The sequence below is a fragment of the Cebus imitator genome, unplaced genomic scaffold (assembly GCF_001604975.1).
Source record: "Cebus imitator isolate Cc_AM_T3 unplaced genomic scaffold, Cebus_imitator-1.0 Scaffold478, whole genome shotgun sequence".
NCBI lineage: Eukaryota > Metazoa > Chordata > Mammalia > Primates > Cebidae > Cebus > Cebus imitator.
This window is the reverse complement of record NW_016107793.1, coordinates 1,391,404-1,408,402: the sequence shown is the minus strand read 5'-3', so window position 1 is coordinate 1,408,402 and position 16,999 is coordinate 1,391,404. Positions and strand designations below refer to the sequence as shown.

Genomic DNA, 16,999 nt, shown 5'->3' with positions numbered 1-16,999 from the left:
TTTTTTGTATTTTTAGAAAACACGGGGTTTCACCATGTTGGTCAGGTTGGTCTTGAACTTGTGATCCACCCACCTCAGCCTCCCAAAGTGCTGTGATTACAGGCACGAGCCACCGTACCTGACTGAATTGTACATTTTTTTTTTTTTTTGAGACAGAGTTTTGCTCTTGTGGCCCAGGCTGGAGTGCAATGGTGCGATCTCAGCTCACTCCAACCTCCGTCTCCCGGGTTCAAGCAATTCTTCTGTCCCAGCCTCCCGAGTAGCTGGGATTACAAGTGCCTGCCACCATGACCGGCTAATTTTGTATTTTTAGTAGAGATGGAGTTTCACCATGTTGGCGAGGCTGGTCTTGAACTCCTGACCTCAGGTGATCCACCCACCTCAGCCTCCCAAAAAGTTCTAGGATTACAGGCATAAGCCACTGCGCCCAGGTGAACTGTACATTTTAAATGGGTGAACTGTATGGTATATAAATTGGATCTCAATAAAGCTGTTAAAAAATATATCATCATCAAGCTTGTTTTTCATCTACTTCTAAAAAGTTAAACTCCAGGGCACTGAGTTTATCTCCAACTTTGAATGGAAGACCCAGAGAAAGTGTGGCTACTTCAAGGTTAAATGAGATGATGCGCACAGAAATAGGAATAGACTGAGTGGCAGTGCTAGCCTCAGGGGTGAGCTGATGAAAGTCAGGCTCTCTTAGTTCAAGCACCTCTGACAGCGCCCACCTTTGTGGTTCCAGTCAAGCCCATGTGAGGCAGTCACTCAGGGCAGCAGCCCCCTCGCTGGCCTCCCCACTTCCACTCACACCCACTCTGGCCCACTACCTATACCTCACATTCCTGCCCAGGGTCCCGCAACGGTCCCATCTCACTGAGAACCTGCCCGCACTCTTCTTTGCCTGCACAGGCTCGCTCAGCCTCAGGACCGCAATGCCTGCCTGTTCCTTCTGCCTAGAATGCTCATACCCCAAATCTTGGCAAGGCTCTCCACTTCACATATTTTATGTTTCTGTACTATCATCAGCTCCCCAGAGACCACTGTGTCTAAAAACACTCCCCCCACCATCATCCTCTACCACCTTCATAGCTTTCTTTAGTTTTCTTTTCTTTTCTTTTTCTTTTTTTTGAGACGGAGTTTTGCTCCTGTTGCCCAGGCTGGAGTGCAATGGCATGATCTCGGCTGACCACAAACTCTGCCTCCTGGGTTCAAGCGATTCTCCTGCCTCAGCCTCCCGAGTAGCTGGGACTATAGGCATGTGCTACCACACCCAGCTAATTTTGTATTTTTAGGTTTCTCCATGTTGGTCAGGCTGGTCTCAAACACCCGACCTCAGGTGATCTGCCTGCCTCAGCCGCCCAGTGTTGGGATTACAGATGTGAGCCACCGAGCCCAGCCACTTGCTTTAGTTTTCTTTGTCACAATGTTAGCTGGAATTCCTTGTGGCTTACTGGTTTATTTTGGTGTGTCTCTCACTAGAATGTAAGGGCAGGATTGGATCCAGTGGGCCTCATTATCTCCAGGGTCTGGCATAAATGGGCACTCAGCAGCTATTTGCTGAATCAATAAACACGTGTGTCATTGACAGATAACAACCTGGCCTGGCCTGCCCATCACCTTTGGGCCTCTCCAGTGTTCCTGGTGCACTGTTAATCACAGGACCCAGTCCTCATAGACATGGGAAGGGGGAAGCACATGACCTCATCTTAGCCAATCAGAACCTTCCCTGTGGCTGTCACATACCGAGGAGCTTAATTCAGGGGAGGGAAAGTCAACAGGTTGAAGGCTAGCCAAGAGCTGGAGAATCCTGGCACACAGCAGGAAACCCTGAAGCTGGCCCTACTTGAGGACTTTCTGGCCAAATGAACCAATACACTCCATGTTGGGCTTAAGTGAGTTTAGGTTGGTTTTCTGCCACCTGGCCTCTGACAGCTAGAGGACACTCTTGCCTGCTGAGTGCCTGGTCCACTGAGATGCTCAGTTAATGGCTGAGACTCTATAAGGGGAAGTGACCACCCACAGAAGGATGGCCAGCCCAACAGCCCCTCCCACTGCTGGCAATTGCATTGTGGTTTTCCTCTGGGGAACTGAGCTCCCCTACTGGCGCAGGTTCAGGTGGGCGTATGATCCCTGTGTCACCAGTGAGGAGCCTCTGAGCAATGAGAGGCAACGGGCATCAGCATTAGGACTTCTTTTTCCCCTATGAGGATTTCTTTTGAAGTTACTAGGCAAGGCCAGGTGTGTTGGCTCACAGCTGTAATCCCAGCACTTTGGGAGGCTGAGATGAGCAGATCACCTGAGGTCAGGAGCTCGACAGCAGCCTGGCCAACATGGTGAAACCTCGTCTCTGCCAAAAATACAAAAATTATCTGGGTGTGGTGGCATGCACACGTAATCCCAGCTACCCGGGAGGCTGAGGCAGGAGAATAGCTTGAATCTGGGAGGCAGAGGTTGCAGTGAGCCAAGATCTTGCCACTGCACTCCAGCTGCCTGGGTAGCAGAGCAAGACCAAGAGGGATAGGGAAAGGGAAAGGGAAAGAGAAAGGGGAAGGGGAAGGAAAAGGGAAGGAAGAAAGAGAGAGGGAGGGAGGCAAGTTAAGAAGGAAGGGAGGAAAGAAGGAAGGAAAGAAAGGGCAAAAGGAGCTGTCTACTGTGGCGGCTGAGCTGCTGGGGGGCACTGCTGTCGCACCCTGGGGAGTGCTGCCCCAATATGAAGACTACACACTAAACAGTACAGCTCAGGGAGGGACAGAAAGTTCCTAGGGCATTGTTAGGGCCCCGGAGCCCCATCCAGGCATGCCAAAAGCTGGACCTATCCTGGGGCTTTTCCTTACTGTGAATTATCTTTATTTCTGTGGCTAAGCCACTAGATTGGTTTTTCTGCCACTTGCGCTGGAAGCATCCTGGTCAATACTACAAGAACCCCTGAGCCCCAGCCCGGCTAGGCCCTGCCCTCGGCAAGAGTGGGTGGCACTCACATCAGGCTTGAAGGGCGGCTCCAGCATGCCGGCTCCCAGCCGCTTGAAGTTCAGCTTCTTAAAGAGGGGGTGCTCCTTCACCTCACGGGCACTGCCCCCACGACACCCCAGACGTTCGGCGGGGTCCTTGCAGAGGAGCTGTGGCAAAGCAGGGGAGAGGAGGGCAGGCAGGCGGGCAGGTGAATGGCTGGGAGGGAGGGAAAGTTGAGTCCTCCCTAGCCTCGGTGGGCCGGGCTTCCGAGAGCTGCCGTACCTGGGAGCACAGTGAGCGGGCCTGTGGGGAAAAGCGCTCCGAATACTCCTCGGGCACCTCCTTCACCAGCCGCTCCACCTCCTCCCGCTTGATCTTCTTCTTCCTCTGCTGGAAGGGTGACTGGCCTGCGATCATCTCATACAGGAGGCAGCCTAGCGCCCACCAGTCAGGGCTGAACGTGTATCGTTCATTCTTCACCACTTCTGGAGCTGGGCAGGTGGCATGAGAGTTAGGACTGGACAGGAGGTGGGGAGTGGACCCTCAGGCTCCAGGAACGCCAGTGGGACATTACGTCTGGGATCCACTCAAACCCACTGGCCAGGCAGGCACCGTCCCAACTTGGAGGGGACCTCGGCCAGTAGGAGAGCATCAAGGGGAGCGGATACGGCCCTGCAGGAGGCTACATCCAGGGTCCCTGGGTCTTCAGATTTTACACAAGAAGTCAGAAATCTTATTTTGCATGTGAAACCATCTGGCTTACTAAAAACAATTTGACTTAAACACAAATGTAGGCGAAATTGGGCCCACATGGCTACCAGTTTGCAACTTCTGGATTTAATATCAGCAAGAAGTAAGAAGGAAACTCCTATTTTCTGAATACCTCCTACCTGCCAGGGCAGCCCCATGGGGAGTTTTTTCTGTACTCTCTCTTTTCATCTTCCAGGCAGCCCTGGGAGGCAGGCATGATGAGCGTTTTACAGTCGAGCAAAGTGAGGCCGGGAGCAGTGGAGTGTCTGGTTCAAGGCCACACAAAAGGCAAGAGGTGGAGCCTGCAGAGCCAGGACTCTGTCTCCCTTGTCTCTTGGTTCCCAAGTGGAATATGAGGCCTCACACTGGCCCCTCCACTGGCTTCCTTCACAGATGGGCACAAGGAGGGCAGGGCCTGGGGCCATGGAAACAAGTTGGGTTTCTCTCCTCCATTCCCCGGTAGCCACTTGCAAGCTCAGCCATAGTGGGGTTTAGTAAATATCTAGCAAACAAATAGTGTGGCTTCACAACTGTGTGTGGTCCTGGCTGAGTCTCGGTCTCCTAACCTCTAGAAGAGGAGCACTGGGATGGGCCCTTTCTATTGAGAACCCTTTTGAGAGGAGACTCCCAAACAGAAGTGGTACGGCTGGGTGGGTGGACAGTGAGGGAACTCAGGAGGCCAGTGGGCCAGGGCAGGGAAGACTCACCCATGTAGCCCACGGTGCCCACACGGCCTTTGATGGTCTGGCCCTCGGGTACATGCACAGCCAGTCCCAGGTCGGAGATGCGGATGTGGCCTGAATGTGGGTGGAGAAACAGGTAGACCCGTTAACAGGCCAGGCCTCTGCGTCTCACCCCACCGTACCCCACCCCAGGTGCCCCCACTCACCGTGGTCATCCAGCAAGATGTTCTCTGGCTTCAGGTCCCTGTGCAGAGAGAAGAGCAGGGTTAGATGCTGCTCAGTTTGCCAGGGAGTCCGACGGGACAGCTCCTTCTAGCTCACTTGCCTCCTGGGGCCAGGTGTGGAGCAGGGTACAAGACTCATTTGCTGATAGGGCAACAGACAGCCCTGCTCTCCCTGGCAACAGCCCAAACTCAAGGGAGCAGAGGAAGGATCTACACAGCCAGGACACCGAGGACTCTCTAGGTGAGTGGAAGGCAGCTCCACCTCGAGGGGCCTCCCCAGTGGCCTTGCTTACCCATTGGTGGCTGACTCTGCCTTTCCTCTCTGTCAAATGGGGCTACTCATCTGTCCCCTGACTGTCCTGTTGTGAGGCTCATAGGAAGTCGGCAACAATCAGAGCCAGGGTTCTTCCTTACCCAGCCCTGTATGCCAGGCACTCTGTACTTATCTCACTAGGCCCCTTCAACAACCTGGGACGTAGGAATTATAGTCTCTGCTTTCTAGAAAAGGAAGCAGTGTTGGGAGCAGGGAGCAGACCGGCCCAGGGTCACACGGTGGGGGATGGAGGTGTGTGTGACAAAGTCAGATTCCCCCGTGGGTCTCCCAGAGCCCAAAGCCTAGGCCCGGGCCACTCAAGTTGGCCTGCTGTGTGAGTTAAGCCGGTGCCACAGCCCCGCACCAATGTCCTTCTGCAGTCTGGCCTGATTGGCAGCCTTGGCTACCTCCATCCAGGTGCAGCTGTAGCCCCTGGCAGGGAGGGCTAAGCCCCTGGGGTGGCCGAGCCCTCCCCACCTGTACACGATGCGCTCCCGGTGCAGGTCCTCCAGGCCGCAGCAGATCTCGGCGGTGTAGAAGACAGCCCGTGCTTCAGAGAAGCCAGCATGGCCCATGTGGTAGATGTGGAACTTGAGGTCGCCCCCGTTCATCAGCGTCAGCACCAGGCACAGCGCGTCCTTGGTCTCATAGGCATAGGCCAAGCTCACCTGTGGCCGAGGGGACCCAAGCCCTCAGGCAGGAGCTGCGGGGTGCTTGGTGGCAGGGCCGCCCAAAAAAGCCTTCTTGGTGCCACTCCTTGGGCCCAGCCTGCTCCCCAAGCCTGGCATCAACACCCCAACCCCGACCTTCCTGGCATCCCGTGTGGGAGGGTGGGGCCTGGGGGGTGGGGAGGGCCAGTGCACCAGCGTGGCCAAGGGGAAGGGAGTCTCCTTCTGTACTTACTACAAACCTACTGTTCACTTTCTCCAGGATCTGCTTCTCATTCAGCGCCATGGCCTCCCCTTTCCGCTTCTTGATCCGCTTTTTCTCTAGCTTCTTGCAGGCATACATCTTGCCTGTGGCCCTCACCTGGCAGGCACACACCTGTGGCCAGGCAGACAGGGGCGAATGGGGGACAGCTGCACCCTGGCTAGGCGTCCAGGGGCTGGTCCAGGGCCCAACGTACCCACCCTGTTCACTCTTCCTGGCCACTCACCTCCCCAAAGCCACCTTTGCCCAGGACTCGGTACTGCCTGAAGGTGTTTTTGGTCACTGGCTGCCTGTGGCAAGGGGTGGGGAAGCAAACGCTGGCTGAGCAGGAGAGCCCAAGACCTATGAAGAACCCCAGCGACCTGGCCTGTCCCAGCCCAGCCTTCAAGGAGCTCACCTTTCCAGCCACTTCCACTGCAGGAAACGGTTGAAGTAGATGCTGTCGAGGTAGTCAGCAAATGGGGCCACGCTCAGGTACTCGTGGGTCAGCCTGTTGAGGAAAGGCAGGCCCAGCTCACCCGCCAGCCCCCAACACCCCAGGCTCTCGACTTGTTGGGCCAGGCCTCTCTTTCTGTACAGGCTCAGCCCACAGGCATCATTGTCAGCCGGTCCTCCTGCTAACCCCCGAGCTGGGAGACACATAGCCTGTGCTGAAGCTGTCGGTGCTACTGAGAGGGGAGGCAGCCTGCCCAGGTCACACAGCAGGGACAAGGCCAGGGCTGGGCAGCTGAGCTCCCTCACCAGCCACTGAGCTGTTCACAACCTTTCTGGCCCACAGAAGCCCCCTCCTCTGGACACAATTTTAGGCTTGTGGGCAGGGACAGGCTTACCGGGTGAGTTCCTGGAAGAGGTCTTTGCAGGGCCCCTGCTCCAGTCGCTGGGTGCAGTTCGTCACCAGCTGCTGGGGGACCTCAGGGATGAGGTCAGGACCCTGGGAACAAGCCCCAGAGAGGTCAGTGCAGGGGTTCCCTTGGACGGCTGCCCATTCCCAGGGGAGAGGGGTCAGGCATCTCAGGCGGTGCCATAAGAGGCTGCAGGCCGGGGGTGTGCCAGCCAGCCTGGTTGCTGAACTCCTTCCTGCTCCCCACCCACGAGGCAGAGCACAGCAGAGCCACTGGGAGGCCGTCTGGCCAGAGCCCAGCCCATACCCTGGGCTGCATGCCCGCCGTGCTGCCTGGAGCAGCTCCAGGGCAGTCTCTGCCCAGGCTGTGGTCACTCTTCTCCCTGTCACTGGGCTCTGGTGGCTGCCGTCATCTCTCCATCACTGCTCACTCACCGTGTGGCTCAGAAAATTCTGCATTAGCCGCCGCCCACATGCCTTCCGCTTCTCATCCGGGGTCACTTCATACTCGGCCTGCAGGGTGGAAAGCAGAGAAGCTGGAGGTCTGGGCAGAGCAAGCAGCAGGTGTGGGGAGGAAGGGCACATGAGGCTGAGACCTCGACCACCCGTGGGGCTGGGTGGGGCTGGGCTGCACTCACCACCCCATCCAGGAAGGCGATGCAGCGGCTCAGCTCCGGCCTCGTGGCACAGAACTCTCGAAACAGCAGGCGCCCGATGGGCTGCCGCTCGCACAGGCTGTGGTAGTCACGCTCTGTGGGCAGAGATGGGAGCTGCTGGGTCCACAGCCCTAGAGCCCATGGATGGGGCACTCCTGCCCATACCACCAGGCCCTAGGCCCCCACAACAGCTTCCAGCTCTGCAGTGTGGCAGCCATGATCTTCTTCGGAACCCTCACCGCAACCCTGAGGTAGGCACAGCTATGTTGGGTCTATGAGGCCCAGAGAAGCTAACTGACTAGCTCAATGTCACACAGCCAGGAGTCTGGCTCCAGAACCCAGGCCTCCACCCACTTCCCTGCGTTGTCTCCTGGTTTACACGACTTGCATATGTCACAGTACTGGGGTTGGGTGCGGTCTGTGAGGTTCCGGCCCAGCCCAGCCTGGGCCAGGCCCACACCTGCTGCCTGCCTGGCGAAAGTGCGAGAGGAAGCTGTGGCTTCCGGCAAGCTCTCAGCTGGGCCTCCTTCCCAGGAGGTGGAAGCGGCCTGGGTGCGCTCTGCCCACGTGCGGGCCACCGGGGGGCCTCAGCAACCTTAGGTGCTGCTCAGACCTGGGGCCTTGGCCAAGATCAGCAGGAACTGGGGTCCTGGGCCCTTCTGTCTCCTCCCAGGAGTAACCCTGTCACACCGCCCAGGCTGAGGGCTTCTGATCAAGGCTTTGCTGGGCACCACTCAAGGCTGGGCCTGGGAGGCTAAGACCCAGCCTGGGGCTCCCAAGGTAGTCAGTCTGTGGGCTAGCCTAGCTGCCGCTCCTTCTATCCTGTGGGTGCTGCTCACCCTAGCTGGCTCTCCTTTCCAAAGCGGACTCATCTGCCCCAATCTGCCCCTGCCCTATTCCTGACACCACTTCAACCACCTCCAACAGTGTGACCCTGTTTGTTGTCTGCTCTCCACCCATCCCAAGCCTGGGAACTGAAACTAGGCTCAATGGTGCAGCCCCATCCTCCTGCTCACTGGAGCCACCAAGCCTGCCCCTCTGCCCCAAGGCAAGGTCTCAGGGGAGGCTCCCCCGGCCCCAGCAAGGCCCCTCGCCTCAGCATCCCCAGCCTCTGCCCAGGCCTCACCGAGGCTGAGCCGCAGCTCTTCACACTGGCTGATGTGGGGGAACTGGAGCATCTGCCGCCATTTCTTGCTTTTGCCTTTGCGATTCCCACCGCCACCTGTGGGAGCAATTGGGCACTGGGTCTCAAGTCCCACTGCCCCAGGACTGACTCTGGGTCCTCAGCGAGGTTCAGGGCCTCTAGGGCCCAGCCAAGGCAGAGCCCGCTCTGGGCGGCACCTTGGGCCTTCCCAAGCACGTTCCAGCATGCTCTTGCCGCGTTCCAGGACACACGTGGTTCTCCTGCTTCCGGCTCCTGAGCTGGGAAAGCCAAGAGGAGCAATGAGGTTGCTGGGGGAGGAGATAGCTCTGACAATGGGTCCAGCCTCAGTTGCTTCGCACCAGGTAGGAGTTCCCACAGTTAAGAAAGGAGAGAAGGGCATCACAGTGGTGGGTGCAGAAGGCCCAGGAGGGAAAGAATCTAGGACAGCGGGGCAAGCCTGAGAGATGCACAGGGCAGCCTGGAACAAGAGGGCTCCCAGACCTCTATCGCCAGGCTCCACATCATGGCTATCAGATGCTCAAGCAAGGCAGGGGCAAGGGGAGACACTCAGGACTTTCCTTCCCCTGCACACAGGGGTTTCCCCGGCCCCCTGTCTGCCTTGCTTGACCTCGCAGACCCCCCATCTGCAGCGGCTGAGGCCACAGCAGTTCAATTGCCTGCAGAGCCCAACAGGTGTGGGAAACGTGGGCCAGCTGCGAGATGACCAGGAACAGAGAAGGCCCCTCTAACAGGCAGCTGTAGCACAACGCCAGCAGATTGCCTGAGTGCTGCTAGGCAGGTTTCTGGCTCAGTGTGGCCAGCTCTTCTGATTTTGAAAAAGCAGCTAGAAATTCACTCTTACATAAAATATTGGCCCCCATTTTATTTAAAAAAACAAAACAAAACAAAACAGGGCCAGGCACAGTGGGTCACACCTGTAATCCCAGCACTTTGGGAGGCCGAGGCAGGCAGATCATCTGAGATCAGGAGTTCAAGACCAGCCTGACCAATATGGAGAAACCCCATCTCTACTAAAAATACAAAATTAGCCAGGCGTGATGGCACATGTTTGTAATCCCAGCTTGCAGTGAGCTGAATGCACGCCATTGCACTCCAGCCTGGGCAACAAGAGTGAAACTCTGTCTCAAAAAAATAAAAAAAAGCCAGGCATGGTGGCTCATGCCTGTAATCCCAGCACTTTGGGAGGCCAAGGTGGGTGAATCACAAGGTCAGGAGTTCAAGACCAGCCTAGCCAATATGGTGAAACCCCATCTCTACTAAAAATACAAAAATTAGCCAGTGTGGTGGCTCACACCTGTAGTCCCAGCTACTTGGGAGGCTGAGGCAGGAGAATCGCTTGATCCCGGGAGGCAGAGGTTGCAGTTAGCCAAGATCACGCCACTGCACTCCAGCCTGTCGACAGAGCAAGACTCTGTCTCAAAAAAAAAAACAAAAACAAAAAATCCTCACTGCAGCCAAATAAATATGTCAGAGAGGGAGCCAAATGTGTGTGGCCTGTAGGCCACGAGGTTTAGGAGGGAAGGGGCCTGAGCTTCCCAAAGCTGGGTCTGAATTTCTTTTTTTTTTTTTTTAATTTTAAAGATCGGGTTTCTCCATGATGGCCAGGCTGGTTTGAACTCCTGACCTCAGGTGATCCACCCACCTCGGCCTCCCAAAATGCTAGGATTATAGGCGCAAGTCACTGCGCCCGGCCAGGGTCTGAATCTCTGATTTACACCGTAAACCCATCACTTGCTATCTGTGAACCTCGGTTTCTCCATGTGTGTTATGTGGTGAATAGGAGACACTGTCCGCATTGAATAGGGCTGAGTCAAAAGGTGAGCCCCAGCTCCAACAATTCTGTGGCAACTTTAGACAGCCACTTTCTCATGCTGGGCTTCAGTTTCCCCTCTGGTTTTCCAGTCCTGTATCTATCTGGCCTAGGTGAGGGCAGGTGGTGCAAGGGCAGAAGTTGCCTTCTAGGGAGGGGGCAAAGCTAGGTCCCTCGATGACTCCCTGACCTAAGCTGTCTGGAGGAGGAAGTATTGCAGGGGCCCATTGAGAAACCTGCTAGAGGCCTCCAGCAGCCTGCTGAGAGAATGCCCAGCAGTCATTGCTTCACTGTTAGTGAGCAACAGACCCCCACCCCTCAACCCAGGGCAAGGCCTTCCCAGAAAGGGAACTCCTCCCCCACCCCCACAGGTCCCTCACCCTACCCTCCATCCGCCGGCCTCCCACCCTCAGTTACTTCCTCCTCCCTGCCTCCCAGCCACATCAAGGCAGCAGCAAAGAGTCACATGCAAATATCCTGTCCTGGGTGGCCCAGTCAGTGGTGCTCCTCCCCACCCTCTCTGTCCCCTTTCGGTGTCCCTGGGCCCCTTCCCCATGCCTCTGAGTGCCTGGGAAAAGAAGGGGTACTGAGGGAAGGCTCAAGCCCCAACATCCCACTCCATCCTCACAGCAACTCTTCCAGAGAAGGCCCAATATCATAAGAAAACTGAGGTTCCAAGGTGAGGAATCAATTCACCCAAGATCTCCAAGCCCAGAGGTGACACTGACAGGTCCCGTACCCAGCTCTCTATGGCCACAACCCAAGCTCTTTTCCCACCCCAAACATGGCTAGCATCTATTACGTGCCAACTCTATACACATACCAAGGGTTCCCAAACCACTTGGGGCCTCAGATTACTTGGGAAGATGTCAAGGGCCCTAGCCCCAAGCTCATGAAAAGCCAGTTCATGAGTTGGTTCTGATGTAGTCCATCCAGGGGCCTGGGCTCAGGACTCAATGACAATCAGGATTTCCTTTAGTCTTTATGTCCCCCAGCCAACCGTTCCACAAAAAGGAGTACTGAAGTTGAGAGAGAAGAGACGTGTTTAAAGCCATGCAGGTAGGCCAGGCACAATGGCTCACACCTGTAATCCCAGCACTTTGCAGGGCCAAAGGTGGGAGGATCACTTGAGGTCAGGAGTTCGAGACCAACCTGGCCAACATGGTGAAACCCAATCTCTACTAAAAATACAAAAATTAGCTGGGTATGGTGGCACACACCTGTAGTACCAGCTACTTGGGAGGCCAAGGCAGGAGGATCATTTGAACTCGGGAGGCGGAGGTTGCAGTGAGCCGAGATTGTACCAGCAGCCTGGGCAACAGAGTGAGACTTCATCTCAAAAAAAAAAAAAAAAAAAAAAAAAAAAAAAAAAAAAAAAAAAAAAAAAAAAAAAAAAAACCATGCAGGTGGGAGGAGCAGAGCCAGGTTGTGGTAAGGGTTCTCTAGTGGAGATACCAGTCCCCAGTCTGGCCACACCACCCTTTGCCTTGCCCACAGCCTGACAAAGCTTGTCCAATGGTACCCACACTCTCTGGCCAGGCAGTGCCATCAGCAGGCCTAAGGCCTTGACTGGCTATAGCCCTAGAGAAGGCCTGTTTTGGCCCTCCCCACTCCTCCTCCCTGGCTGGTTGGATGACGAGGCAGAACAGAATCGGCAGATGCCCCCAGAGGCTGGGAGGAAGGCCTAGCCCATGGGCTTGATAAGGGACAGGGGATAAAACAGGCTCCCCAAGCACTGAGGACCCAGCCTGCCATGCCATTTCTGGGCTGCATCTCACCACGGCACTGGGTGGACAGGGGGTAATTCTCTGGCACCCAGCTGGAGGTTCCTCTGGGCTTCATGTAGAATAGGCATCCTGTGTCTTAGGCCTGAGTCAATCACAATCCTGCTGTGTGACCTGATGAGCCTCAGCTTCCCACATGTAAAATGGGGCAGAAAGGTGAAGCAGATGACCTTTTAAGCCTGGAAGTCCAGCAAAGGGTGGAAAAACATCATAATCTCTCTCCCTGCCCTGGAATCCCAAAAAGAAGCGTCTTGTTTACTGCTGCTTCCCCAGCACCCTGGACAAGGTGGGACAGAGTGGGTGGTCAGTGATGTTACTGAGGTGGGGTGTGGCAGGTGGGAGCAGACTGACCACAGGGCAGTAAGGACCAGGTCTGGTCCTTCTGTGTCTCCCAGGACCTACACAGAGCCTGATAATATCTGGGGTGGGAGCCACGAGGAGCTACACACACACTCGGTCCACCAGACTGGTTTCCCCAGCCAAGCCTTTGCACTTATAATACTGACAGCGCAGCATGCTTTGCTTCCACTTCTTTCTGTGTCCGCTAGCCCTACTAGACCATGGGCTCCCTGAGGGCAAATATCCATTCACCTTTGCCCTCAGTGTTCTGAGGCACGGAGCAAGTGGCAGTTCTATAGGTACCATTTGTGGCCAGGAGTTTCCCCAAGTCTGGTGGGCTGTGTTACGCAGAGGCTCCGTTAATTCATTCTCCAGCCTTTACCTAACACCAACTTTGTGCGGGATTAAGCTAGGTGCTGGGGTCTGGGCCCATAGCACGTGGGGCATCTTTACACATCTCACCTGGAAGAGGCCTCAGTGAGGCTCTCCTGGAGCCCCGGTCCCACCCTTCCCTCTTCGTCTCTCCTTTCACTCCTTCACCACCCAACGCCGCGACGGCGGCGGCCTGACCCCCGCCCCTTCCTGGGCCCCGAATCCCGGGGGCAGGTGCAAAGAAGCAAGACGACGGGCCGGAAAGGCTCGTGTGTCTAGGCGAGGTGTAGGGCATAGAGCCAGCGGGCCTAGGGGATCCGAAGGCTGGGTCGCCCCGCGGAACTCAGACGCCGCGCACCCACGCTCCCTGCACCCGGGCCCGGCCACCCGCCCGGCCGCCTCACCTTCCCGGGCCTTGAGTAGCACCGTGTTCGCTACGATGTTCTCGAGCTCCATGGGCTGCCGCGCCGCCGGGCCCGCCGGGCCGCGCCGCCGGCCGGGATCGCGCGCGAGAGCCGGGGCCGGATGGCGATCGGCGCGGCTCGGCTCGGCTCGGCTCGGCTAGCAGTGACCGCGCAGCGGCCTCCCCGGCCTCCCCGGCCTCCCCGGCCGCCGCCGCCGCCTGCCGCGCACTCTCCGCCCCTTCCCGGGGGGCCACCCAGGCGCTGCCCCGCCCCGCTCCGCCCTCTGTTTACCTTATTCGACCAATCACCAGGCGGAAGCTCCCCGCGCCGTCTTCCCATTAGCCTTCCTCTTCATCTTTCCCCCGCCCCCTGAGCTGGGGACTCGCTCAAAGGAGCGTACGGGGGCGGGACCAATACGTCACCTCTTCCTGGTTGGTCTGAGAGCGGGGTTCAGCCCCTAGGTTCGAATTTCTAGGCTTTCGTAGGATACTGAACTGCCAATTAGGGCCGAGCCCTCCGCCGGGACCACGGAGGTGGGTACTCTGGGGCACGCCCAGGAGATCGAATGTGTGATTGGGTGAAGAAAATGTCCGTCATCTCAAATAATGCATTTTCATTGGGCGACCGCCTGAAGGTGTGGCCCGGCAGCCTTTGGCTCGCAGATGGCTTTTCTAGGGTTTTGTTGGGGACGAGCTCGGTATCTTGGGCTTCCTGCGGGCTGGCAGGGAGTTTGTTTTGGCCACTTCTCTGGCCGTATTCCCTTGGGTTGGCCCCATCTAGGAGGGAGCATATCGAAAGCAGGAGAGACAGGGAGGAGGCTGCGGCCTCCGCAGCGGTCCCCCGACCTGTCGCCCGGTCGCCGCAGGCGCCCAGCCCGGCCCCCGCAGCCGGATGTTGTGATTTCTCTCCACCCACTCGGCCTCGCCTTCCCTCGGCCTCTGCTGCCTTATAAGGCAGCGCTACCACCCCTAGACGTTGGGAAGAGTTCACACCCATTACACAGGTGGGGAGCTGGGGCGCCGGACGTTAAGTGGCTGGCTCCAGCCCGAAGACTACGGAGAAAACAAGGCCAAAATCTGACAGCTATTCAACACCTTGTAGCTTAACATCCCACTTCCTCCACCCGCACTTCACATGGCAGGAAACAGGCTTGCCCAAACTCTGCTAGTAAGGCAGAGCCGGATTCATCTAGGCTTCTCTGGTCCCCTAGTCATTCATTCATTCGAAAATACTTACAGAGCAACCTCTTTGTGCCAGGCACCGAGTCAGGTGCTGGGGAATACAGTGGTGGCAGCAAGATAGCCAGGCTCCCTGTTTACTTGCTAGAAGTGGAGGGAGCAAGTGAGGGCTGGGTGAGATAAAGATAATTATTCTGTAAATAAACAAATAGATGGTTTTAGAGAGTGACAACTGTTCTTGGGACGTTATGACAAGATAATGTGTATGACACTCTCAGGGTGTGACATTTGAGCAGATCTAGTAGGAGCAACACCAAACGCAGAGGCTCTGAGCCAGACTAAGTGCTGTGTTCAGGGAACAGGAGAAGGCGTCTGCTGCTTCTGGGCCCAGTGGTCTGAGATGAGACAGAAGGGACAACGGCACTAGCTAGGTCATGGAGGGCCCTGACCACATCCAGGAGGTTGAAGTGTTTTTGCTAAGTGAAATGTCAAACATTTGAAAGAATGATTTATATTTTAAAAGTTTTACTCTTTCTGGTGGATTCCTAGGTGGCCAAGAGTGGAAGCAGAGCAAGCAGTCAAGAGGTTACAGAATTCCAGGAGAGAGAGATGGCAGCAGCCTGGACTAACAAGGTGGCAGTAGAGATGGAGAAAAGTGAATGGATCTAGGGAATTAAGATAAATACCTTAAAAGAGGGAAACCCAGGAGCTAGTGGAACACAGGGAAGGTACCTCACTTAGTGAAGGCTGTTGTGTCCAAGTGAAATCTGAAGATTAAGTGAAAATGTGCAGGTTATTGGCATAGGGAGGGAAAGAGCCTTCTGGACAGAGGGGTATCACACGTTCAAAATTCCATAGAGGAAGTCAGGAAGGGCTCCTGCGTTCAGCACCTAATGGCAGAGCATCCAGCTAGAGTTTAAAGGTACACAATGGGGAGGACATGGGGGGCAAGAAATTAGGCTGAAGGCTTAGGAGGGACCTGGATCAGTGAGGGCCTTGAGAGCCAGGTAAGAAATTTCGGACTTCATCTTGCGGGTGGTAGGGAGCTGTCAAGGAGGTTTTGAGTAGTGTGATCAGATTTGGCTTTCATAGAGAGCTCTGGGCTGCAACTGTGATGGACAAGCTCCAGGGAGGGGGCTGGCTTGCTGTTTTAGTGCCCAATATCTGAAGCCTTTCCCATTTGAGAAGAATCCTATGAGATGTGGAGGAAGACCCTGCCTTCCACTAGGTAAATCAAAGAAGGGAGGCAGAATTTTTTCTCCCATGTCTCTGGTAGCTGGAGCACTATTCTAATGTTTCCAGCCAGGTCTTTGACTCTAGAACAAGTGACCAGCACAAGACATCAGAGGGATCATTTAGAATTCATTGTGGAGGCAGTGAAGGTCGGGGGAGGGAGGGAAGGCAGTCAAGCTAGGCCCTTCCTGGGGGAGGGGGATTCAGCAAGCCCCCCAGCCTGTCCCATCCATTCCTCATCTGCTTAGTTACCCAGAATTGGTTTCCTTGTCTGCAGGCCAGATATCCTAAGACCGATGAGAGACCTTTCGGAAGGAACCTTTAGAGAGAGGAGTGATGGTGCCCTACACTGGGGCAGTGGCCAGGACATGCAAACAGGTGGACAGATGGAGAGCTGGCATGGAGCTGGCAGGAACAGGACTTGGCAATAGATATGGGGTGAAGAGATGTCACTCAGAAAATTCAGGTTCCAGCTCTTCAAGCCATTTTCTACCTACAGCCAAAGTGATTTTTTTTTTTAATAGAGACGGGGTTTCTCCATGTTGGTTAGGCTGGTCTTGAACTCCTGACCTCAGGTGATCCGCCTACCTCGGCGTCCCAAAGTGCTGGGATTACAGGTGTGGGCCACCGCACCAGGCAGTTATCTTTGTTAAAAGGGAAGGTTGGCTGAGTGCAGTGGTTCACGTCTGTAATCCCAGAATTTTGGTAGGCCAAGGCAGGTGGATCACCTGAGCTCAGGAGTTCGAGACCACCCTGGCCAACACTGTGAAACTTCATCTCTATTAAAATATAAAAAATTAGCTGGGCATGGTGGTGCACTCCTGTAGTCCCAGCTACTCGGGAAGCTGAGGCATGAGAGTGGCTTGAGCCCTGGAGGCAGAGGTTGCAGTGAGCCAAGATCATGCCACTGCACTCCAGCTTGAGCGACAGAGCAAGACTCCATCTCAAAAAAAAAAAAAGAATAAATAAATAAATAAAAGGGAAAATCTGCCACCAACCATCTGAGATGTGTGTGTCTAGGAATTTATCTTATAAATATCATTGCACTCAAGCAAAAATACGAAATGCTTAAGGTTGGTGAGGTGTGGTGGCTCACGCCTGTAATCCCAGCACTTTGGGAGCCTGAGGCAGGTGAATCACTTGAGCCTAGAAGTTCAAGACCAGCCTGACCAAATGGCAAAACTCCATCTCTACTAAACATACAAAATTAGCTGGTCATGGAGGTTGCGATGAGCTTAGATCGTGCTGCTGCACTCTAGCCTGGGCGACAGAGTGAGACTCTGTCTCAAAAAAAATAAAAAGGAAAGAAATGCTGAAGGCTATTCATTGTAGCACTGTCCAAAAAGATGGATCACATCTAATTGTCCT

At 55.5% G+C, this 16,999-nt stretch overlaps 1 protein-coding gene across 2 annotated transcripts in view; it reads right to left on the bottom strand.

Moving 5' to 3' along the window:
* The window catches only part of GRK6 (G protein-coupled receptor kinase 6), a 16,981-nt gene extending 3,527 nt beyond the window's left edge, over nt 1-13,454 (bottom strand). For both annotated transcript variants that reach the window (XM_017512876.2, XM_017512878.2), the window contains exons 1-13: nt 13,221-13,454; nt 8,473-8,568; nt 7,329-7,441; nt 7,126-7,203; nt 6,680-6,780; nt 6,247-6,339; nt 6,076-6,139; nt 5,823-5,963; nt 5,397-5,587; nt 4,589-4,626; nt 4,407-4,496; nt 3,232-3,440; nt 2,979-3,116 (exon numbers count right to left, since the gene is read on the bottom strand). In XM_017512876.2, coding sequence (XP_017368365.1) covers nt 2,979-3,116; nt 3,232-3,440; nt 4,407-4,496; nt 4,589-4,626; nt 5,397-5,587; nt 5,823-5,963; nt 6,076-6,139; nt 6,247-6,339; nt 6,680-6,780; nt 7,126-7,203; nt 7,329-7,441; nt 8,473-8,568; nt 13,221-13,272 — 1,404 coding nt within the window. In that variant the 5' untranslated portion in view covers nt 13,273-13,454. The remainder of the gene's footprint in view (nt 1-2,978; nt 3,117-3,231; nt 3,441-4,406; nt 4,497-4,588; nt 4,627-5,396; nt 5,588-5,822; nt 5,964-6,075; nt 6,140-6,246; nt 6,340-6,679; nt 6,781-7,125; nt 7,204-7,328; nt 7,442-8,472; nt 8,569-13,220) is intronic.
* Between the last annotated feature and the right edge of the window lie 3,545 nt (nt 13,455-16,999).